Here is a 23,624-nt window from a genome sequence, read left to right on the forward strand (position 1 = left end):
GATGTCCAGGTTTGCAAAATGTCCGGGGTTTTGAAAATCTGAACATGAAAATAGCTACCGGTATTGAATATTGACGACCAGAATTTAGGACCGGCAAGGATCGATCAATTATAAGGATCGATTCTTTTTATTCTTTGAGAAATCGACTTCCGTGAGCGTCTTGGTTGTCTTGCAAGCGTGTGAAGTAACTCGTCTACACGTTTTTGATAATTATAACTATTTACAAGGGCTTTGCATTTGGCAATGGGCAAATGAAAGTATGTATTTAACGTTAACCTGCAGCAGGAATACAAATTCTTGAAACTGTGTAACGACAGTGACAGTGCAATGTACACTCTGTAATGCAGTATTTTCTCTTGCACATAAAGGAAGAGGTGATATTGAAGACCACGTGAAAACAGTTAAACATAGGAGTACTATTAATGCTACTGCTTCAACAAACATAAGAGATTTTAGAAAATAATGTTAATATTTTTTTCTTGTAACAATTTATAGTTTAATGTTCGAATAAAATGTTAAGGCTTTTAAGTAATTTCAATTTATTTTTGTAAAGAAAAATAAAATTCAGCAGTAACAAGTTGATCGCGAATATGTCCTGGGTTGGACCCAAAAAAAATATGGTAAGCCTATCCATGGGGATACTTTTGAGTGAATATCCAGCAAAAATGTTTTTCTGTTATCGTTTTACATTTCATCCAGTTAGTGTATAGTTATTATATTTTGCTATTATAACTTGTATATTCCTAGTTCAAGAAGAAGTTGAAAAAGTATGGGGAAAATGTACCTAAGTTAATATAAAGTTTATGTCCTTTGTCCTCTCACATGAAATTTCAATACTGCAAATGGTGGAACCATTTATTCTTTGATTGATTGATTGATTTAGTGTTTTAAGTCCACTTTATGCACAGTAAGGCTAATCGGGACTGGAACTACAATTTTAAGTGGGATCCTAACCACTATGTGTCTCCACCGGGTATCGAACCCGGGACCTCTTGATTACAAGGCGACGATGCTACCACTGCACCATCGAGGAACATCTCATTTATTCTTTGGATTGAATGATAGAGTTTGAACAACGAAACCTTGTACCTGTATTTTACATGCAATTCCTTTCAATATAATGTATTTTTACTTTGGTTATTTGAACACAATATCTGTTGGTACTATAAAAATAACAAGCTTTCTGTTTTTTTGTATCTTGAAATTAAGGATGCCAATTTCCAATTTCCGGGGGGGGGGGGGGGAGGACTTATTTGACCCACTCTCCTGACGCCCATGTGTTCAAAAGAGTTACACCAAATTTTGTTCGAACAGGGAAACACAATGGTTGACTGCTAGCAAGACAACTGTTATTCAGAAGAGAAGGTGTATTTCCTGCTGGTTATGGCTCCACGAGTTCTGTAATAACATTTCCACGCACAATTAGGACATATTTCTGCATGGGATAGAAAATGTATAACCACTTCACACTAAGGAGTAGCTAGTCTAGCAGAGATACATCAATTAATCTCACATCTCTAATTATTTTCAAATCACAATATTTATTGTCTTGTTAAAGCCAGAGTTCATATGCAACACTTTTGTTTTTACGTGCTTCTCGTCCCTTGGTGCGATCCGCGGGCAAAGTTGGCCTAGCTCGCTCTTCCTCCGCCTCACCAGTTCCAGGTAGAAACGGCCGCCCGAAGGAAAAGGGAAGATTTCTGCCTTTACCTCCCTTGCCCCCTCGTGCCCCAGTGCAATGGTTGAAAGCCCGTGGTTTCAGGTCCACCAGTCTATCTCCTATAGGACACATAGGGGATTGATTGGTTTCCCTTCGATTCCTTTGTAAATCTTCTAAAGAACTCAGGGGAAAATTTTCTGTAGTACTTATGTTCTCTACATTTACATCACAACCTTTTACACGTTGCACAATATGTAAGTATAATATGGGATGTAGTTTTATTATTTATGAAATGGGAACGTGTTATGTGCAGACAATAATGTTATGCTTTCTTTCTTTTCTTTTTTTTCAAATATGGAATATATAATGATTAAATTACAAATATGTGCTCAGGCTCTCTCTCACTCTTGTTTTAGTAGTGTTTTATTTATATACAGGGTGTTCCGGGAGGAAGCGGCAATACTTTGGGAACTGGTAGTATGGGTGATTCTAAGCAAAAAAGTTCATATGAACATGGGTCCGATTTTGAACGATAACGGAGATATGAACAGAAATAAAAATGATGTAGGAGAACGTAAACAAAAACAGTAACAAGTAAAACATGCCAATGTAATGGTAATTGTGTAAGTAAATACGAGAAGGGACATGCTGATACTAATCTTTATTGCGTGAATTTGTGGTGTAGCAGTAATTAGTACACGATAATTAACTAATGAAGCAAGCAATAAATGCAGAACTGCTCATTCCAGTTGGTTGATCATTCAACATCTGAATTCCACCTACCCTAATCAAGGGTTTGGTCGTTGTCGTCGTCGTGGTAGTGGTACTGGTCTATTTCCATGGCCACCTCATTCTCCTGACCTAACCCCTCTTGATTTCTGTTTATGGGAGTGGATGAAGCAGGAGGTTTATCGAGAAAGGGTGAATACAAGGGATGAACTGCATATTCACATTATGAATGCTGCTGCGTTAATCCGGGAACATTGTAGTGTAACACAAGATGTCCTCCGACGCGCTCAGAAGTGCACTGATGTTGGTGATGGTATTTTTGAGAATCTGCTCTGCCCTGCTATCATTTTTGTGGCCTTTTCCCTCCTTACATTCGTTCATGTGAGTACTGACCAGCAGGTGTTAACATTTCATTTTTCTACATTTATTGCTTGCTTCATTACTTAATTATTGTGTACCTCCATTATTCACATGTCATCCATCCATTTTATCATACATGCCAATTATTTAACCTTTAGAGGGTGAGTGATATACTTGTCATACCACTTCCACGTGGCAGCAATTACCACATAATTTCTTCAAAGCTACAAATGATATTTCAGTTCTGTCTTTTTTGATCATTTGTACACATATAAAAGCATGACATGCTAAAATAACAAAAAATATATATTTATTGTTACTATTATTTACAAATGCAATTTGAAAATGTTGATTTTTCCCTTCTATCAACATTATGGGATAGAATTTATAAAAGGGATATTACTCTTCAACCACCACTTATTGCTCATATATTTCACTTTTACTTGTAATAATGGGAACAAAAGAATACATTGACAATGGTCCAGTGGGCAAAGGTCTATTTTCCAAATTCCCTGAGAATTAAGAATGTTGCATAACCAATAGGGTCAATGTTAGAAGCATAATTCCGATTTTTTTTCTGTAAACTGGCAACACTGCCATTCTAATATGTTATTATTTTTTCCCAAAGGAGTATCAGTCTACTTTCAATGAAATTTTGCATAGTTGTAGGAATGTACTAGTTACATACTACACTTTCCATTCACTTTGATCAATTTACTTGGGCACAGGGCCATGCTGAATACCAATTCTTCTTCTTCCTTTAACATTCATTACTAGGAGGTACACTATATAAATTGCACTTCCACTAAAAGCCCTGCCATTCATCTTTCTACAATAATTACTTCTCAAGCTATGAGTTTTTTTGTACACTGTGGCAAGTTTAAAAAGGGAGCACTTGAAAATTCCATTCCCAGAAGAGGCTAACACCCATTAACTGAAGGTGCGGTTTCATTTGTGCGATGGTCGCATGCAGTTGTTGCACACATACATGTCAAATGGAATTCACCAGAAGTGATTTCGTTTGTGAATCGAACGCTAGATAACGCGTTCCAGTAGGTTCTAGTGTTCCTCGATTGTGCAACTTGTGCTTATTTCTTGGAAGAATGAGTTTCAGCACAGAGGATGATTCAAAACTCATAGAAATGGTTGCAGTTCGACAGGAATTATGCGATCCCTGTCACAAAGAGTGCAAAAATGTGGTGCTGAGGGATTATATTTGGGAAAACATAGCCTCACATCTAGAGAATAGAATATGTGAATGGAAACTGCAGAGAAGCACTTTAATTAGTGGCCCTGACAGAATTTCAGCAATCTACAAAAAACATTATTTTAACATAGTTATATTTTTACATAATTGTTATAATTATTAAAAATTATATTTACATAATTTGAAATCTACATATTTCACTACATAAAAATCCAGTCCTTGGAATGAGTGTTGATCGACGAGAAGATGAGGTAGACTTATTTTACAAGTGTCTGGCAATGGCGGTGAATAAATTGCCACGGCATTTACAGTGACACGCAAAACTTAAATCCCTGCAAATAGTGACGGAACTGGGAAATCGAGCCACTAATGAGACACCGAGTGTGGAAAATATTGTGTTTATATCAGAATTCACAATTTCGATTTAAATATTCAGGAAATATTGATAAATTGTATCAATAAAACATTTGTCTCTGTTTGATGATTGTATTCATCCAATTATTAGAACCCACTACGATAGTACAAAATATTGATTGTAAACAAGAATTTTTCTTACTGTTCTTTAAGGTAATTTTTTAATATCTTCCTTAATAGCACACGAAACAAAATGAAATTGATTTATTCTTAAACGAAAAAAATTGTGGAACTTTGTTTCATTGTGAGATATTTTGTAATTAAGTTGTAATGGTATCCTTCATTTATCCATTTGTACATCTCACCTGTTCTCTTCCTTCTCTTCTTTTTGATTTAAAATGTTAGAAGCACATCTGTCTCTGGACGTGATCGATTGTTGTAGATAGTTCCAGCTGTCACCGTTGCATGCGTCTGCTGCATAAACGAAACTTCCCCACCCATGCGTCGGTCGCAAGCAATCACTGTATGCAGCGAATCACATGCGACCATCGCACAAACAAAACCATACCTTAAAGGTTAAAACAGCTGTAATTTAATTTTTAAAAAATCAATTTTTCACATAACACTGGTGGATATTGACTGAAAATTTTGAATTTTGCATATTTCTATGATTATTAGACTCCACATAAACATCAGGTGTCATTTTATGAGATACCCAGACTGCAAAAGAAAAGTATCCAATACAAATATAAAAATACAATACAAAAGTATACAATTGAATTCCAACAGATACGTCCAGATAACAAAACGATTGGTATCAGGCAATACTGTTAGACTGACATCTGTATCATTCAGTCATAGTGTTGACATATGTTGGAATGATATATGGAAAGTGCGTATTAATCTTTTCTTGCTTCAGTTCCTCTTTCGAACACTATACATTTTATTAATGCAACACTCATGTTGTACGCACAATTAGGTTCCTTGTAGTAGCCTTATACATACTATTAAATACATATTAAATGCATATACGTTCATTAGTGAAAGTAATTTCTTTAACTTCTATCTACATAAAAAGCCTGCAATTGAGTGCAAATTAGCCATAATCCACGTGACGTAAATATCTTAATGTAAGCCTTCTTATTTTTTCAAGCAAAATCAATCAGAACGAAGGTCATAACATTAAATTACGGAACTAAATTAGAATTCCAGTTCTTCATGAAATGTTTGTCATTTTATACCCACAATAATAATATTTTTTATAATTACCTCAACACTTTCCTTGCAAGACCTTTGGTTCTCCATCCTTCGTCAAGAGATGCTGACTTGGATCACTTAAAATCTGAGGGCCATCACCCAGTCTGGTGTGGATAATGTACTTCAAGGAGTTTGGCTGCGGATCAATGGGCACCTTGGTTTGCATCTCCTAGGAGAGAAAATAATAGAGCAATCCCAGGAAAATATCAACCTTAATGGGGAAAATCATACCTCAGTGAAGAGCAATGCACTGTACATTGTTTTAAAGAAGAACATCTTTAGACTGCAAATATACAATACATGTGTTTCTAAACTCTAAAATTTGTCTGTAAAAATTACCTCAAGTACTATTCTGCTGACTTGATTCACAAGATCCAGATACATGGTGGCTCAGTAGGTAACGCGTCTGACTACCATGCTAAAGGTCCCGGGTTCGATCCCCGGCCGGTTCAACGGTGGAAGCGGCCCTGGCGCCCACCCAGAGTCGAATAACATGGGTACCTGGGGGAAACCCTTGGGGGGGGGGGGGTAAAGGTGGTCAGGGGCATGATGCTGATCACATCACCCCCAATCACGACAGGATCATATGCCTTCATGGCATGGTGCTATGCACAGGGGAGCACTTTACCTTTTTTACCAGTTTCATAGGTTGCCAGTTGCATCAGTCTGTTATCTTCAAATTTATTTTTATATAGTGCTGGCAGAACACATTTGAAGAAGTTTTGCTATGCAAGATGAAAGACTAGTACTTGTAAATTTCCTGCGTTATATTTTTTTCATTGTTTCATGAATCATATACAAAGAATAGAACATAAATAAAACTGCTTCTAAAGTGTCAGTATGTTACCTCAGGAATTCCTCAATAATAGTTTGTTCTCTCTTCATCAAGTACGCTGCAATATAAACATGTGAGTAATATTATGGATGGATAACACGAGACAAGAAAGTGTACCTGTGAAAGAGTTCCAAGTTGCATCGGTAAACCTTTAAAGAAGCTGCTATCCTTGCCCTCGGAAGGAAATGCGTAGTTGATCAGGGCAGCCACGGTGGGAACAGATGACTCCAATAAATACAGGCAAGCATTTGGGCCAGCATCAAAAGTATAGGCTACCTACAAACAAGAGAGACAATTTAATTTCAAAATAATGCACAAATAACATAAGTATATTCATTACAATAAAATTACTTTTAACTGGGTTTGAGCTGATACACAAAAGTAATCAGGGTGGTGCCCACAATTTTGTAATAAAAGAAAAATTCCCACTCTTCTCCAGGTTTTTCAGACCAAGTCATTGGGGCAATTTACATACATAGACATGTAGAATAATATCACTATATTATAACTAAACACCCACATTTAGAATCATTCCTCATAAGTTTCAGAATATTCACTTCACATGCAAAGGTAATAACGAGAAGATACACTTAACATTAATTAACTGTTGGGTAGAGGGAGGGACGCAAGTGTGTATCAGGGGTGAGGTTTTATATGATACTTGCCATGAACTGACTAATGATTAACAAAGAAATCTTTTTTTAAAAAAACATAACATAACGATTACAATTGAAACTCGATTTTATATTTTTCAAGAGACCAAGCTGAATAAAATTAAAATGCAGGCGAATGTAGGCTAAAACCGAGGAAACTTTTATAACATTTTGCTATGTTGGGACTATTAAGGTTGAGTGTACAATGCGGGAAAATGTAAAATCCAGAAAGGTAAAATCAGAGTTTCACTGTATAACATAATTCATAATTATGGTAAAATTTCATAATGTAGGTATTACTCCTAAAACTATCTATCAAAATTAGGTGGGCAGGCCATGTGGCACAAATGGGAGAGGAAAGAGGAGTTTACAGGATTCTTGTTGGGAAATCTGATGGTAAGAGACCTGTAGGAAGGCCAAGATGAAGACGGAGGGACAACGTTGAGATGGACCTAAAGGAAATCGGTAGGGATGGAAAAGAGTATATAGATGTTGCTCAAGATAGGGACAGATGGAAGGCCTGTGTTGCTGCAGCCATGAACCATCGGGTTTAGGAAGGCTAGAGAGTTAGTTAGTTACTATCAACAACCTCCCCACAAAAAGAAATCCACCAAGCAAGCGGCAAATTCCAATATTCCCTTACTTTAGATTTCTACATGAAAATAGTTCAAAAACCTGATCCATTTTCCTAGCATCTAAAATTTATAGTCTATCTACAAGCAATAATCAGTATTTATCAAAGTGAAATGTAGTTTGTTCCCAACAAGCATAAAACTTAACTTCTCTATTTGTAGAAAATTTAATTTCTCATCCTTATACAAATAAAAATAAAAATGACCAACCATTAGGAATTAAGAGGAAAGGCTTCAAAGCAATCCAAATCCAGTATAAAAATATTTTGCATAGTAAATACCTGGTGATAAGTGAAAGTATGACAGGCATATAGCACTTCCTGTGGACAGAGGTCTTTGTTAAACATGGAGACGAGAAACCATGAGTTCCGGGTGGAAGAAATGCTACTTCTTTCAGATGTTCCTCTCGGTGAGTAGTGTAGTGAATTTATCCAATGCTGCTACTGACTTTTTGCATTCTGTACCATATTTTTTTCCCAGAAAAGAGTAAATTACCCTAACTTTTCCAGAAAAAAGTTAATTCCTTATCTACCAGGATTTCCAGGTTATTTCAGACTGGTAGACACTCTGTCAATACTACTTGTATTATTAGTATCAAAAAATACAGGCTGGGTTCATGGGCCTGTCCTTGGTCTGTGTATAGCACATTTTACATGCCAATGAAATCCTTCAAAACATCATAATGCTAAGCAAAATACCTAGTACAAGCCACCCAGCTGTGGCAACCAATTTCAAACAACATTACAAACTAGCAACAAAAAATATCAACATATACATAGATCACATCTAATGAACCAAACTAATATAAAGAAACATAACTATGGGCAACTGATCACATATTTTGATACATATTGACTGTTAAGAAATGTATTGATTTGATTTTTGTTTATTTAGTGTCACTTTTCTGCCACTTTCGGGTAATCGCGACAGTGAGGACGAGTGATGATACGAAGAAATTGATGAAGGGACACTCACAAAGTACAGCCATGCCCAGGCTGACTCAAACCTGGGACTCCTGGCATTGTAGCATGCTGTGCTAACCACTACACCATGATATTGGCAAGAAGAAATTTATTGGATATCAATCAACAGCCTTCTGTGAATGGTGATAATGAGTCACTGAAATCAATAGGTGAATAAAGATTTATTTTATTCTTTTTATTTATTGTTAAAGACAAACGAAATTGTTAAATATTTGAATAAGTGAATTCAACCAGATTTGTGCTCTGGCTGAAAACAAACACCTATAGAAAGGTTCAAAACATGTCCAGGGATACGAAGAAAAAACTGCATGAAGTAAATGACAATGTTTGTATGAAGCAGGGAAGGTACAGTGAACATAATATCTCTGCATGCTTGCATCTTGGACACATCAAATGATGTAAGGGCCGAACTGAATCATTTGAACTTGAGACGTCAACAAAAAAAATGGGTGAAATGTGCCTCAGTACCTATAATTCTCACCTTATCAACCATGATGTGACCAATATCAAAACTTTCAAAGCATCAGTAAGAAGGAGAATTTTCTCCAAGCTTCTAAGTAACCTTTTCTTTTCTTTTGTTATTTCATTTTGTAACAAACATTGTTGTAAAGAGAATCGTCTGAAGGAGATCTCTGTTATGTACACTTTTATTTACACCCCTACCCTTCTCCTCCTTCTACATCTTTCCCTAACAGATCCAGTAACAAATGCTCTAAGTTGCCTTTTGCCCCATTACCGAGGAATGCACTTTTCTGGACTTCGCTCTCTACGAGCACACTATTTACCATAGCGCTAACTCACTCTCGCAGTTTATCATGCAGAGGTCCCTACGTACGGCTCTCACTCTTTATGTATCCATCTGACTCTATGTATCCACGTGGCTCTGTGTCTGTCTAATTGTTTAAATCCATCTGGCCCGGTGTCTGAGAGATTGTAACAAGTCGGAACCTGGTATTTATACCTCCGACAAACTGGCCCGCTCCCAACCACCAGGGCAAAGGCCCTATTGTTACCTTTCAAATAGGAAAGCCATTGAGGGAAAACAAACCGTTGACTTCCCCTGGCTACCGGGCAAAAAGCAACCTTGGCAAGAGCATTTACAAAAATTCAAACATTTACATATTTATTTCCATTCTCCAGCTGTGTGTGTTAAAAACCACACAGGAACATAAATCAGATATTACCACAATAAATTAACTTCTAATATTCGCTCAACCATACCTCATTTACTCCACGGTAGTCATTGTAGAAATGGATCAAATTCACAATACTGTGCGAAACATCGTTCATATATCTGCAAGGTGGGTAGGTGTCTTGGCAAACTGCATGGAACTGATTGCTATCCTTCATGGTGATTTCAGCAAAGGTATGGAAATTCTTTTCTTTGATAGCCTGGTAAATAAAAATAGCTCGTGAGAGGTGCAAGACATTGCCATGTGTTGAAATATGTTTCTTTTGAAAGCAAAGTACGTTACTATTGCCAGGGGTGCCCACAGGGTGGATTCATGACGTGCCTGCATCATGGGAATTTTTGGGGGAGACAAAATTTCATAGTTTACCTACCAATTCTTCATATCTCCACACAAAAATGGGGGGATCGTTTCGTCTGATTGACTTCTTATTGACTTGTTAAGTATCTACTTCATGATTTAACAACTTCTACAAGAATATTGTTTCCTGTAGCAAACATGAGAGTGAGCCATCCTTTTTCTTTCTTTAATCTATTAATTCGAAATGAAAGGTTTTAAATGCCATGCGTCTAAACCTTACGTATTTCAAAATTTTATTTTTTAAAAAATGAAATGAAATTATCCACATTCAAACAAAAATCAATAACTATGTGTTTGTTTATCCAAACTATATTCGTGTGTGTATGGGGGGGGGGGGGGATGGGCACCTCTGACTAGTGCATTATGTAACTTTCCCAACTCTGGCTATCTGAGCATAAAGTTGATTTAAATTTTGTAAGAAACTTTAGACTACAGCCTGAAGACACAGCTTCTAAGATATTAACTACAAAATATTACAACTGCGACAAAATTCTGTAAAAATTCAGTAAAACTTGTGTTTCTGAGCATCAATATCATTTTATCTCAACGCACCTTGATAATAGCTTCTGTTCTGGCTGGAACACAATTTCTTACACGATGTTGTAGCAGCTCACTTGTTTTCACACTTCTCTGCATTCCAGATGTGCTACTGGTGGTCTTCCGTGCATCATTCACCTAGGAGAGAGAAAAACAGGGCATTCAGATTCTCTTTTGGTAAAGGTGGAGGGTGTAGTTTGTCATTGATATAAAAGTGATGAAATAACAATTATAAGATAAATAACTAGGGATGGGACACATTAATTGGTTCTCTTTCAGTATCGGTTGATACAGGCATATCAGAGTATCGGTAAAATTTCCAATAATTTTACTAATCCAATATGTCTATAAACATATAATTTTACCAATCCAATATGTCTATAAACATATAATTTACATTTCTTACTTTTCTTTTGAGTAAATTTCTTAATATGCAGCTTCTTTTGTATTGTTAAAGCCTGCATCATCTGGTACATAAATTTATTAAGGATGACAATGAATGAATTGGAATTTTATATTGAATTGGTAGAATATCTGTTATCGGTATTGGTTAATTTTATATCGGTACTTTATCAGTATCAGCCAAAATTTCATATTATGTAATAATTAACTATTACTGTATTATTATTATATCCTTAGGGAGACTCTTCTTTAAATACACCAAGTGAGGGAATACCCAACACAATTGTATATTTTATTTTATTCCGATTTCAAATCATGAACACCTTAAATACCTTACAATATAATTCTGCATTTCATTCATCCCATGATTCTGACATTTCCTGTTAAGTAGGAAGGTGGACATAAACAAGCCAAGAGCTTCCAGAAGGAAGTCTCTCTCCCATCATGAAATTAAGACTAATGAGAAGAGCAACGAGGGTTGGGAGGATTGTCTAGGTCAAAAAATAGGGCTACAAATGACAGCTGCTTACAATGTTAGCACCCCAAATAGCATGCCACAACACACCATTTATTGAATTTTAGTGCAGATTGGCTATTCCGACTGATATCTTCACCTGACTATCATGATGTCCTCATTAAAGTGGATGTTCCATTCCAACTGTGAAATATCCTATCTTGCAAAAATGAAGATGAATAGGTTAGTTGAAGAAAGAGTGAAATGAAATGCTAATGCCTTACCCAAAATTCAAACCAACGACCCCATGCTCTATGGCATGCAATGCTAATCTCCAAAATTGTAAAAATTCTCTTAATTCAACAAGCGATATCATCCTCGCTTCAAATCCCAGCCTGGGCATGGGTGTTCGTTGTGAGTGTCCCTTCATCATTTTCATCATATCATCACTCATCCCCATCATCGCAATTAGCTCAAAGTGGAAGGAAAGTGACACTAAATAACAAAAAAAGTAATGAAATCAACAAAGCAATATAAATATAACTTATTTAGAAAACATGAAAGAAAATTTGTCAAGACAATATACAGTACCTAGGAGTGCCAAAATTAAAGACCTACTGGCCACATCTAGGCCACCAAAGTGTTATGTGCCCTACTTAGTAAAATCTCTTTATATTATTTGGAGGCAATATCTTTAGTGTTTAATCAGCCTCATGAAAAGTTTGGCTATCCCTGATATAGATAGAAGTGAAGGAAGCATTCTTACCACTAAAATCAAAACCCGCATCTCAGACCAATGATCCGCAGGAACAATCTGAGTAGCTATCGAATCAGAGCCATCATCCAAAGTCCCAGCATGCCATCTCACAAAGCCACCGTACACGCTGCGACACGCACTGCCAGACCCTTGGCGAGCTATCAGCGATATGCCATCACGTATGTCATACAACTGGGCCAAGGAATATACTGGAAGAAATAAATAATAAAACTGATCCAATAATTAACATCTACGATACATAGATATATAAGAATTAATAATTTCTAGGCTTCACATTACCTGATTAACTCTAACAGTCTTTCCCTGCAGTAATATTGATATTAAAAAGGTGCAAAGGCCCTTTGAAATTCAACTTAAAAAGAAGACTGTGATATGGCTGCCTAGCAAGTCCTCTGACTTATGGTTCAGAATAATGAAAAGATAAAAACCATCTAGTGATACAGTTCAGACTACAAAGAAGTAAGAGGACTGTTGCATGATGAACATTTTATACTATATTATTTTGTGAAACAAAAAGTGTAATTTTAGTGTTATTCCTCTTATAGTTACAGTTATTTCAAGCATTTAACACATTTTCTGATGAAACGTTTTGGGAGAACACACGCTCCCTTCATCAGACATTTATTTTTTAGTTTGATTAACGTTAGTTATAACTATACGATAACTTTAACGAAAAACAAAAAGAATCAGTTGTACAGTGAATCTAGTCAACATTGTTACATTAATGGAATCCAACAACTAATAGACTCACACTAAGAATTTCACTTTTTCACATGTGGAGTAAGCCACCACCTTTGAAATTTAACCCAACATAAGAGATCAAGAATCTTTGTGGAAAATACGATGATTTTGAATTACCTGATGACATTTGGCATCCATAATAAAAATTTAGATTTTCATAATAAAAAAAATAATAAAACAGATTGTTTGTTTCACAGTCGAGTTGTTAGGTTCCAATAACATTGACAAGATTCATTGAATAACTGCATTTTTGTTGTTAAATTTATCCCCTGTAACATTAATCAAACTGCAAATAAATATCTGATGAGGGGAGCATGTGTTCTCCCGAAACATTACAACAGAAATTGTAATCTAGGAGAAAGACAATTTGGACAACTTCCAAGTGTGAGACTGTTGACATAAGCACTCTCTGAAGATTCTATATTCATGAGAAATGACAACTGTACTAATTTATTTTATTTGTGTGTGTGTGTGTGTGTGTGTGTGTGTGTGTCGGCACATATGGCCATTTTGCAGCTTTCAAAGTACACGAGGAAATGCCCCCTTATCTAAAATCCTTACCTGAAAGTTAAAAAAAAGGATTATAAAGTCCCTTGAGAAAGGCTACAAGTGAAAGGTAGTAAAGGGACCTACACAGGAGGACAAATACAACGCATTACAAAGGTAAGTCCATGAGCGTCGCCAGATATTTTTGCAGGGGGATCGGGCAAATGATAAAAGTTGAATAGTAGAAAAGTAATAAGTATTATTGCCATGGTTATAATACAATAATAAATATTATAAGTTAACAAAAATAAATTTTATTCGAAATAATAATAATAATAATTATTATTAATATATAAATGGGTAGACTCTATGCACAAACAAGTGAGCACAACTATTTTCTATTATTTATTTTGCATTTTATGCAGTTAGGATCTGAAATTCATTTTAATTTTAACTTTTGCACGTCTCGTTCAAGAAAAGGCTTTATATGTTAGGGGGAATTTTTTTTATAAAGTTTGTTGTGTGACCTCTGACCTACAACTGTAATTATTAGAATTTTGAAAACTGTAGAACCATTTGTTGTTTGGATGAAATCGTAAAATATAACACTGTTCCTGTATTTTTCACTCAATGTTTTCGATCCAATGCAGTTTTACTTTAATTTTTCTGTTCGAATACTAACTAAATGAACTTTATTTCTGTTCTTAACAATAAGAGTAACAAACTTTCGTTTTTCTTGTATCTTTAAATGAACAACGTCAATTTCCAAGGGGGGTCCACCGACCTGTCCGAACCCCTCCTTCCTCCCGACACCCATGGGTAAGGATACACTAAAAACTTCCTCTGAGACAGTGGAAGAGGCCTGCTCTTCTCAAAAAGCTAAAGACATTACCTAAAACACCGTCGTCATCTCCCAACAGGGATGATAGGCCATTGGGAAGCTTAAAAAACTGTCTAAGGAAATTAAAATCAGCACGCACGAGAATGATGTGCCAAACACTTAACACAACATTACAGGAACAGCACAGCGGAGGGTCCAGCCCTTGAAGCAATTACACCTGACAAAAAATCCAGGCTAGATTTTGCAGCCTCTAATCTCAAATCATGCCACAAACATTAGAAGTAGGAATCCACCATACCTACCTAGACAAGCATAGCCAGCAGCTGAAGAAGCCAATCCCGCAGCAGTTGGAAAGTTATTTTCGGAACAGGCGTGGATGTGCCATTTTGCTACGCTGTCGCCAGCTTCGCAATCACTCTCTTGCATCTTGCGTTTAACTATAAAAGAAAAACAACAGCAACAATTAGAAGAGATATCTCAATGGAAAATTCATATTGTACAGATAATAAATTTACCAAACCTAACATAAAATAATGGTAAAATTTACCGAAAAATTATGTGATAATTGCATCTCAACTAGAGACCAAATCTGGGTCTTTGACATTCCATACCAACATTTTGGCACTGAGGTACCAAGTCAGCCTCCATACCAGTGGCATTTCTCCATGTGCCCACGTTCTCTGCCAGTAAACCAACTTCTTGCATATATTTTTATACAATTAGCTCTTGATACATGAGTAATTGCTTGCAAACTATTAAAACAAGTAACTAAACTGGAATTTAAGTAAATTATTTAAGGAACTTAAAGATTGGTTTATGAAAAAAAGAAAGAAAGAATGAAATGGCCAGAAAATTTGAAGTTGTTGGACTTCTGTTTTCCTTTTTACTTGCATGCCTTCATTGGTGTTTCATTTAAATTACATCTAATAAAACTAGATGGGATGTATAATAAATATATACAATAAATAAGAATTGCTGCGGTAAACTGGGACAATTTTTTAGAATATGCCACTGCTCCACACTCGCACGTGTCACGCAAAGAAGAGAAGTTAATGACACTGACCCAGTGGCGTAGTGGTCACCCCCGCAACTCCCGCAATGTTCTCCCTCTCTCTGCTCCTGAAATTTTATAAAATCCCACAAATTCAATTATTTAAAAAATTATAGTTACAAAACAGAATCTGGTTTCCGGTAACATCATGCAACAATATCTGCTCAGCCAGAGGGTGCCGGGCAACCTGACATGTGCTCCCCCCCCTATCCTCCCCTGAAATGCAGAATTAACTTACTTGCTCGCAGATGGCCATCGATAGGAAAAAAAAATCCCTCATCTCGTAGCTACACCGTTTGTGGCAAACGTATACTCTGTCAACTGCCTACAGTTACAATATCAATCCAGTAGAAAGTTTCAGTTGCTCAACCAGTCAACGCCTTATTGCTACACAATAAACAATCAAACTTGTTACCAATAGCATTAGTTTTGCGTGTGATATTTAAAATTTAACTTTCCACCACACAGTTTCAAGAGGGCCCCAAGCCTTTTCATATTCAAATAAGAGTTGAGATAAATTTCCCATATTGCTCAAACCTGTTACGTGTTACTTCAAAGGGGCCCAAAAACTCGGTAGAAGGTGGGACCCAGGGGGCAATTATCCCTTTATCCAAAGGGTCATTACACTCTCTTCTGTCTCACAAGGTATACAATGTACGAGTTACCGTACTTGCCAACCCTTTTTTGTACACATTTTTGAGGAAATAGTTTTATCACTGAATATTATAATTAATTTACAGTATTGCAAATGTAAAGTAATAAATATGTAGGCCTACTTTCAACAAATAACTTACCAATCTAACTAGAAAAGAATACATTTTAATATTCTTCGTCACACACCACAAGGAAGAAAGAAAGAAATTGTCTAACTCAGAACAGAGAAAATTTCCAGAAATGGAGGTAATAAAAAACTGAGTATCGGCGGATAAGACACACCATGTTTTTCAGACCTATTTTTAAAGGAAAAAGTGCATCTTGTACGGCAGCATATACGATAAATGTCACCATCATGTTTGGGGATTTTAAGTTCATTTTTCTTCCATATAGAAATTTTGTGAACATTTCTGTCAAACCAGTTATTTTTCAGTGTGTTACGATTTTGTGATCTACAGTGCTTGAAGTAGAAATTCCTAGCTGTGAGAATGCTTGCTCGACTTTTGGGATGGAAGGAAGAATCCTTGTGTGGATCAGCAAGGATGGAATGAAATGAGCAGGGTATGCCTAATACCTTTGGAGACTCTAATATTCTGTCTTATATCACCAAGTTTAACAGGTTCGAGAATATAACATAAGTCCACATTATGCTCATGGTAGACTGATCGGAATTGGAACTGAAGTTTAAATTTCGAACCAAACCACTCCGCAATATGCCTGAAAAGGCGATCAAACCAGAGACCTTGAGAGAATACGTTTTTGTATCTGTTTATGCACTTTACTCGTCATCTTATCGTACAGTTTACCGTGGCAATTACAATGAGGGACGTTATGACAATGGCATACAATAATAACAATCTATTTCAGCCTTGATCCCCTATCTTCGCAAAACAATACACTAATCTCTAGAAGATGGAAGTCAGCTTGGTTCCTGTTTACACTACTATATCTTGTTTACATAATACAGTGCAAGTGTGGGTGAGGTGAGGTAACTTGGATCCGCCACTGGAAGCGACCCCTAGATATTTCCTTTGGGGAGGTCACCACGTGAATATAGATGCCACCATTCAACTCTGTACATGAGGTTCCCTGTTCGGGCGACATCACGAAAACACTAAAAGATCTCTATCATAAATCCTTTTCGATTTATTAGTTTGATGCAAAGTTACAGATTTACCCTGCATATAGATATATATTTTACATCATGCTTACTTTTTGACATTCTCTACTTGCCCCGAAATGTTTTTCTCTGTGATCCATTTCCGCTTGGTAGAGGGGGGGGGCGCCAAACCACAATCCTGCCTAGGGTGCCAAAATATCTAGTTGTATATAAGTGATAATATTCTCGATAATTTATTTCACCAAGAAGGCCCCAACATTTTACTTGTGGGGGGGGGGGGGCACAGGAAACTGCGCTAGGCCACTGGCCTGACCACCTTTCACATTACAAATAACAACAGGGCCAATCTATCCTATGGTACTTACTTTCTCTTAGACAATTCTGCAACCTTGGGTTGTCAAAAGATTCTTCCCTGAAAAGAAAATAAAATAAAGTAGAACGTTTGCCTAGCAAGAGGAAGATAATCATTTAAAAAAATGATAACATGTGGTGCCATCACAGTTCGCACAACTGAGGGGTGTAATTACAAGTGGTACAATTTTTTTTTCTTTCCTATGCTCTAGAATCATTCCTGGTTCTTTCTTGGATGGCCAAGAATTAAAACCTTAGTTAAAATTTTAGTTTAGTGATTAGCGTAAAAAACAATTAAGAAAAATTAATAATAGTTGAATAGCATGATCGACAAGCTCCATACCTGGACAGTCCTGATTGTTTGAGGACTGTCACTGTAATCCAGCCATATTTCTTGGGGGGCTTTTCCTTGACTGATTTTAAACCCTTAACCACTTTTAAGGTTTTAACACATGGCTGTCTCTAAAGAATGTATGCTTTTTATTTTTATTATTTAGCATCTGGCTCACCAATGAAGAATTGAAATATTCAAAAGAAAAATTGGAATTCAACTGCTTACAATGGTGGTACTTTCACATTTTCAAATATCATGAAAACTTATTATAACCAGAACGTTTATAGCCCAAAACTCTTTGTTTAACTGTCAGTTATTTTGAACTTTCCTGAGATCTCTACACTACTAAACTCTAGATAAAATACAAATTATAACATTTTGTGGTAGTTTCTGAGTTTCATATTTAATAAATAATATAAAATAATAAAATAAAACTGGATAGAATTAAAATAATAGCATCACAAATACAAAGTAACAACTCACTTTCCATTCAGCCATAGTTTGTCTTCCGTAAAATCTTGACTTGCCATGATGGTTGTCTTGGCATGCATCTGCAACAAAGTTGCACAAATCAAAACTGGTGAATGTTACTTAACTACACTTAATGTAGGAAAAAAATATGTACATTCAGCCCCGTAGCCAGGCAGGGGCCAGGGGGGGCACACCCCCCCTCGGCACTGCCACCGGCCCCCTTGACATTAAGTAAAACTATTTTGTATTCTAATTTGTTTGCAGTGAAGAGTGAAAATGTAGACAGCAGATATTATTTGGCTCACAACTTGATGAAAGATAAATTCACAGAACATGAACAGCAGCTATTACATTCATTCATCTTGTTTAGGAGCAGAAATCTAAGTAGGAGCAAGTATTTAGAAGATTCTCTAGACCAGTGGTTCCCAAAGTGTGTGCCACACCTATTATATACTTACTTTGGCCTTGGGGATCGTGGCTAGCTTGCAGGGGAGCAGCGAAATGTTCCAATATTTTCACAGAAATGGTATGGTTTTTCTAAATATGTGCTTATTTAGTACTTTTTACACAAAATATTTCTGAATTTGAAGCAACTCAACCACACTAACTGAGTGTTGCAAACGCTAGATAGGCTGACACTCTGACTTGGGTGCCACGGAAAAATCTTGAAATACTAAAGGAGCCGTGAAACAAAAACAAGTTTGGGAATCCCAGTTCTAGACTTTAGAAACTTCTTCCAGAGGGGAGCATCTTTAATGTACCTCCCCAGCCCCTGTTGCAGCCTCTTGTTTGACAGAAATCTGTGACACTGATGTCATCATCCACATTCCTTCCACATCTATGTCAAATATCAATAGATCCCAAGTTTTGGAAATGAAGGGGAGTCTTATTGCATCTGCTGGGAGTGGAATGTACGGTAGAAACTATGATTGAAGTGAATATTGTTCATTTTTACTTGTATGATATAAATAATTGTGTCATCAAAAATAATATGGAGTGTGCATTAAGGAAGGTGTCACTACCAGACATTTAACACTGCAAGAGATGATTTAGAAGATATAGAAATACTAGTTTTTTAAATATCTCCAAATTTTATATTTCACATTAACTTAATGACCTCGACACACATAATTTACCTTCATTTAATACTGTTAAACTTTAGAAAAATGAACTTGGTTTAGAAGCCAGCCTGATAACCTGTGAGCCCCCCTGGAGAGCAATTCTGGCTACGGGCCTGTGTGCATTTACAAAATATATTATCTGTACAATATTATTTACCACCTTCCATAAAGGATACTTAAACAGCATAGTAATTCTAAAAAATGTTCACAAAAGGTTAATGTTTGGATTACCATAAGTATCATGCGGCATTATACGACAAAGATTGACTTGCTTGTTTGACTGTTAAAATCGAAAACTGAAACAATGATATATATTGATTTCTCTGAAAATACTGCAAATGCAAGAACAGAATGTGGAATAGCAAGTGGCATATCATTAGGGCCAATATTTATGGTGAATGAAAGATCAAGATTTCGGTACAAAAAATGGGCACATTTCGGGATCAAAAGCAGTATATAAAATTACATTTTAGTGTTAAAATGGTTAAACTATATCCCTAAATTTGATTTAAAAACTATACTTATTACACAAAATAAAAATGTATGTAGTTATCAGAGTATTAACTTTATTCCTGTGTAAAGGAGTCTATTTTGCTTCTCAAATATTTACAGCAAAATTTTCCGTGATTTGCATAATTTACAGGATAATTCAGACTTCAGAAAGTGTCGTGCCGGTAAGTAAACTGTAAATTTCTCGTTTAAGATTTTATTTTTTCCATTTGCAGTTCATTTCGTAATAAAATGAACCTCACACCTTTCAAAAACATGAAAAATGAACATTACAACATGTTATCTCATATTTCATGTTTTCGTAAAAACGAAATATGCATGACCCAACTTATAATATACAATTTTATTACAATATAAATTAACCTGACTGGTAATTTTGTCCAAGAATCTGTAATCACTGCAGGATTTCTGATAAGCACCATGGAGCATGGTAAACACATCTCCAATGTAAATTCAAGAAAGGAAAGGTAGAGTTACCCTGTACTCATTGCAGAGTGCCCAAAGGCACATAGAAGGGATGTGGAGGTACAGTGTTCTCATCCATTGTAGAGGTGATGTGATCAGTATCACATTCCAGCCACTTTACCCAAAGGCAGTGGTCTTCAACGTTCTTCCTCTAGCCATTTTCACATTCTACACACTGTTCCAGGCACATCCATGGAGGCAATGGTAGCTTCAAATAATTACATGGTATCTGTTGTCCACTATACATTCATTTACTATATTCTTTACATTAATAAACAACACACGAATATGGTTAATTAACTAAAGAACACTTAGGTTAGGCACATCGACACAACAAATAAGGATAATGAAACAAAGCTGTTATTTTGTTTATAAAAAAGATAGTTAACCTTTCATAAATGAGAATTGCAGTTTACCCCTTCAATGAAAGGACTGTTAGCACAGCATGCTACACCGCCAGGGCATGTGCGTTCTTGGTAAGTACCCCTTCATTAATTTCATCCTATCATCACTCATCCTAGTGGCCGCGGTGGCTCAGTCGGTAACGCGTCTGGCTACCATGCTAAAGGTCCCGGGTTCGATCCCCGGCCGGTTCAAATCCGGGAACTTTTCTAACGATGGAAGCTGCCCCGGCGCCCACCCAGCGTCGAATAACATGGGTACCTGGGGGAAACCCTGGGGGGTAAAGGCGGTCAGGGGCGTGATGCTGATCACATCACCCCACTCACGACCGGATCAAGAAAGTGTGGGGCGTTACCCCCACACCCCCTATACGCCTTCATGGCGTGGTGCTATGCACAGGGGAACACTATACTTTTTTACTTTACTTTACATCACTCATCCTATTGTCTCTATCATCCAAAAGTGGCAGAAAAGCGATGCTAAATAACAAAAATCAAATCAAATCAAAAAATGAGAGGACTATGCTTCTAGACAGGTAAAAAGCAAGTGGAACTGTGTCAGGTAGATGTTGGAAGCTGGAGGGGTGGAAGCACAGGGGCAAGGGACGGCAACCACCATGATCACTCAGCAGAAAAACATAGCCATATCTAATCAGTTTCAGTCACTGGATTGCATTGTTTTCATCTATTTCATTAAAGGCATTAGCCGGCAGCTAAAATGAAGCTGCATGCAGCTCATCATTGAGGGGGGGGGGATATAGTAATTTTGCCCCCTCGCATGCTAAAAATGAGTTCATATTTTTTTCCAACTTATCTCTGGTTTTGTAAAAAATTTGAACTTTTTTTTGCGCTAGTTGGATGAACGTAGTAGCCTCGCGTTTTCGCTACCAGCAAGAAGTATGTAACACAAAGATTGATGTGCAGATAAGAATTGCAGCCACGTCTCCACAATTCAAGTGTAACATGGAATTATCGCCGTAGGAATTTGCTGCTTCCGTTTCCAGTTTTCCATTGAATCTACCAGGTTTTGTACGTACAGGCGAGGTCGTTGTGAAACAATAAAGCCAGTGTACCCCGGTGGAAAAGGAGTGGGGGAGGGGGTAGAGGAAGTTTAATTTTATTCTCTTCTTTTCCATCTACAACTACATGGCAAGGGGGCAGATGGAGCTTGAACCTTTTAAGTTAAACGTTCAAGGTGGAAGAAATTCAAGACGAATGCGAGACGACCTTTTAACAATAGCGATAAGAGGAGACTAGATCATCCAAGACTTGTCGAAACGAGACCAAAGATGAGAACAGACCTCTGTTAAATCTAGACGGAAAAGCTAACAGATTGCGTATTTACACTCCAAGACGAGACCCAGTAGAAGTTAGGCATTTACAACTGGAGACAAGACCGAGAACAAGGTAAACCTTTCCTTCGAGACAAGACAAGAGACTGGCAAGTACCACCTCGGCAATATCCGTGCTGTTCCCTTTTTTTTCTTCTGTCCTCAATTAGCTCTACCAACCACTTGTCTAAAGTTGTAATCAGTGTTTCGATCTTTTACTTCTGGAGGGGTGATCATAAGTTTTAGATGTAGACGAGGAATGATCTTCTTTTTGGACATCTCGGTGGGAAAGCTGGGGGACAATCGCTCCCTCCACCTTCCATCTGAATCTCATGAAAAATTTCTCTCAAATCTGAAACATCTGACCAAAGAGTTATTGATTTTCAGGACTTGTGAATTTGAGAGGGGTGAAAAACATCACCTTCTGGTGCAATTTATTATTTCACACTAAGCAATGTGTTTGATAGCTAAAATATTGTTAATATTTAATATTATTTTGTGTGGATAAATTGGAGAAGTGATGCAAATATATGCCCTATGAAATCGAAATATGACTGGGGATAATGCATACTACCAGAGATAGTTGAAAATATGCGGAGATATAGTGATAAATTCATTTCTTTAGATCATTATCATGGCACTTTCACTACGACGACGGATTCTTGAGTGCATATATTTGTCAATTCACGCATATAGTATTAAAAATTTATATGATCAGCATTTTCATGTGTGAAGAAACACCACAGCTTTACTCCTGTAACGGTCCGCCATCTAAAGACCTTCCTGGACAGCAGGCGTTTAGACACTGATTAAGACGTGAAAATGAACGTGAGTAATTGGCTATCATCACAGGCGGCAGAGGAGGGTATCCAAAAACTCGTAGTTCGTTACAATAAATGTTTAAAACCGCAAGAAAATTATGTAGAAAAATAGAGAAGCGTATGTAAACTCAGAAAATAAATGGTATTTTGAAAAACATTTACTTACTTTAATTGCAAAACAGACATTACTTAAAAAAAAATAACTCTCGTGTATATATATATATATATATAGGGGGGAAGAGATATTTCTAAAATCGGTTCGTTAATTGGAAAACCTGCTCCCCCCCTTCCACTCTTGAATAAGTTCCGATGTCCCTGGCCTCATTGCTATTGCATGGTGCAAGTCGAAAGTGGAGCAGTCATTTTATACGTGCTGCTGCACAGGCGTATACTGCTTGATCATCATGACCCTGATGTAGGGTTTTTCCTAACGAGTCATTTTGTGCCCCAAAATACAATTTTTCTTTGTTGTGCATCTTTATCCATGCACATTAAAATTCCTGTCATTTATGATTTGCATATACATAACACGGCT

At 36.7% G+C, this 23,624-nt stretch overlaps 1 protein-coding gene across 2 annotated transcripts in view; it reads right to left on the reverse strand.

Moving 5' to 3' along the window:
- Positions 1–23,624, reverse strand: part of Mvd (mevalonate diphosphate decarboxylase) — a 29,590-nt gene that overhangs the window by 916 nt on the left and 5,050 nt on the right. The window contains exons 3-11 of one of the 2 annotated variants that reach the window (XM_083123014.1): positions 18,453–18,520; positions 17,650–17,696; positions 14,762–14,896; positions 12,380–12,579; positions 10,773–10,895; positions 9,892–10,062; positions 6,520–6,678; positions 5,580–5,736; positions 4,662–4,878 (exon numbers count right to left, since the gene is read on the reverse strand). In XM_083123014.1, coding sequence (XP_082979140.1) covers positions 5,581–5,736; positions 6,520–6,678; positions 9,892–10,062; positions 10,773–10,895; positions 12,380–12,579; positions 14,762–14,896; positions 17,650–17,696; positions 18,453–18,520 — 1,059 coding nt within the window. In that variant the 3' untranslated portion in view covers positions 4,662–4,878; position 5,580. Of the gene's footprint in view, positions 1–4,661; positions 4,879–5,579; positions 5,737–6,519; positions 6,679–9,891; positions 10,063–10,772; positions 10,896–12,379; positions 12,580–14,761; positions 14,897–17,649; positions 17,697–18,452; positions 18,521–23,624 lie in introns of those variants that run through there. The other variant, XM_083123013.1, reaches the window with a different exon arrangement.

This window comes from Lepisma saccharinum, chromosome 5 (genome assembly GCF_977018435.1).
Source record: "Lepisma saccharinum chromosome 5, izLepSacc3.1, whole genome shotgun sequence".
NCBI lineage: Eukaryota > Metazoa > Arthropoda > Insecta > Zygentoma > Lepismatidae > Lepisma > Lepisma saccharinum.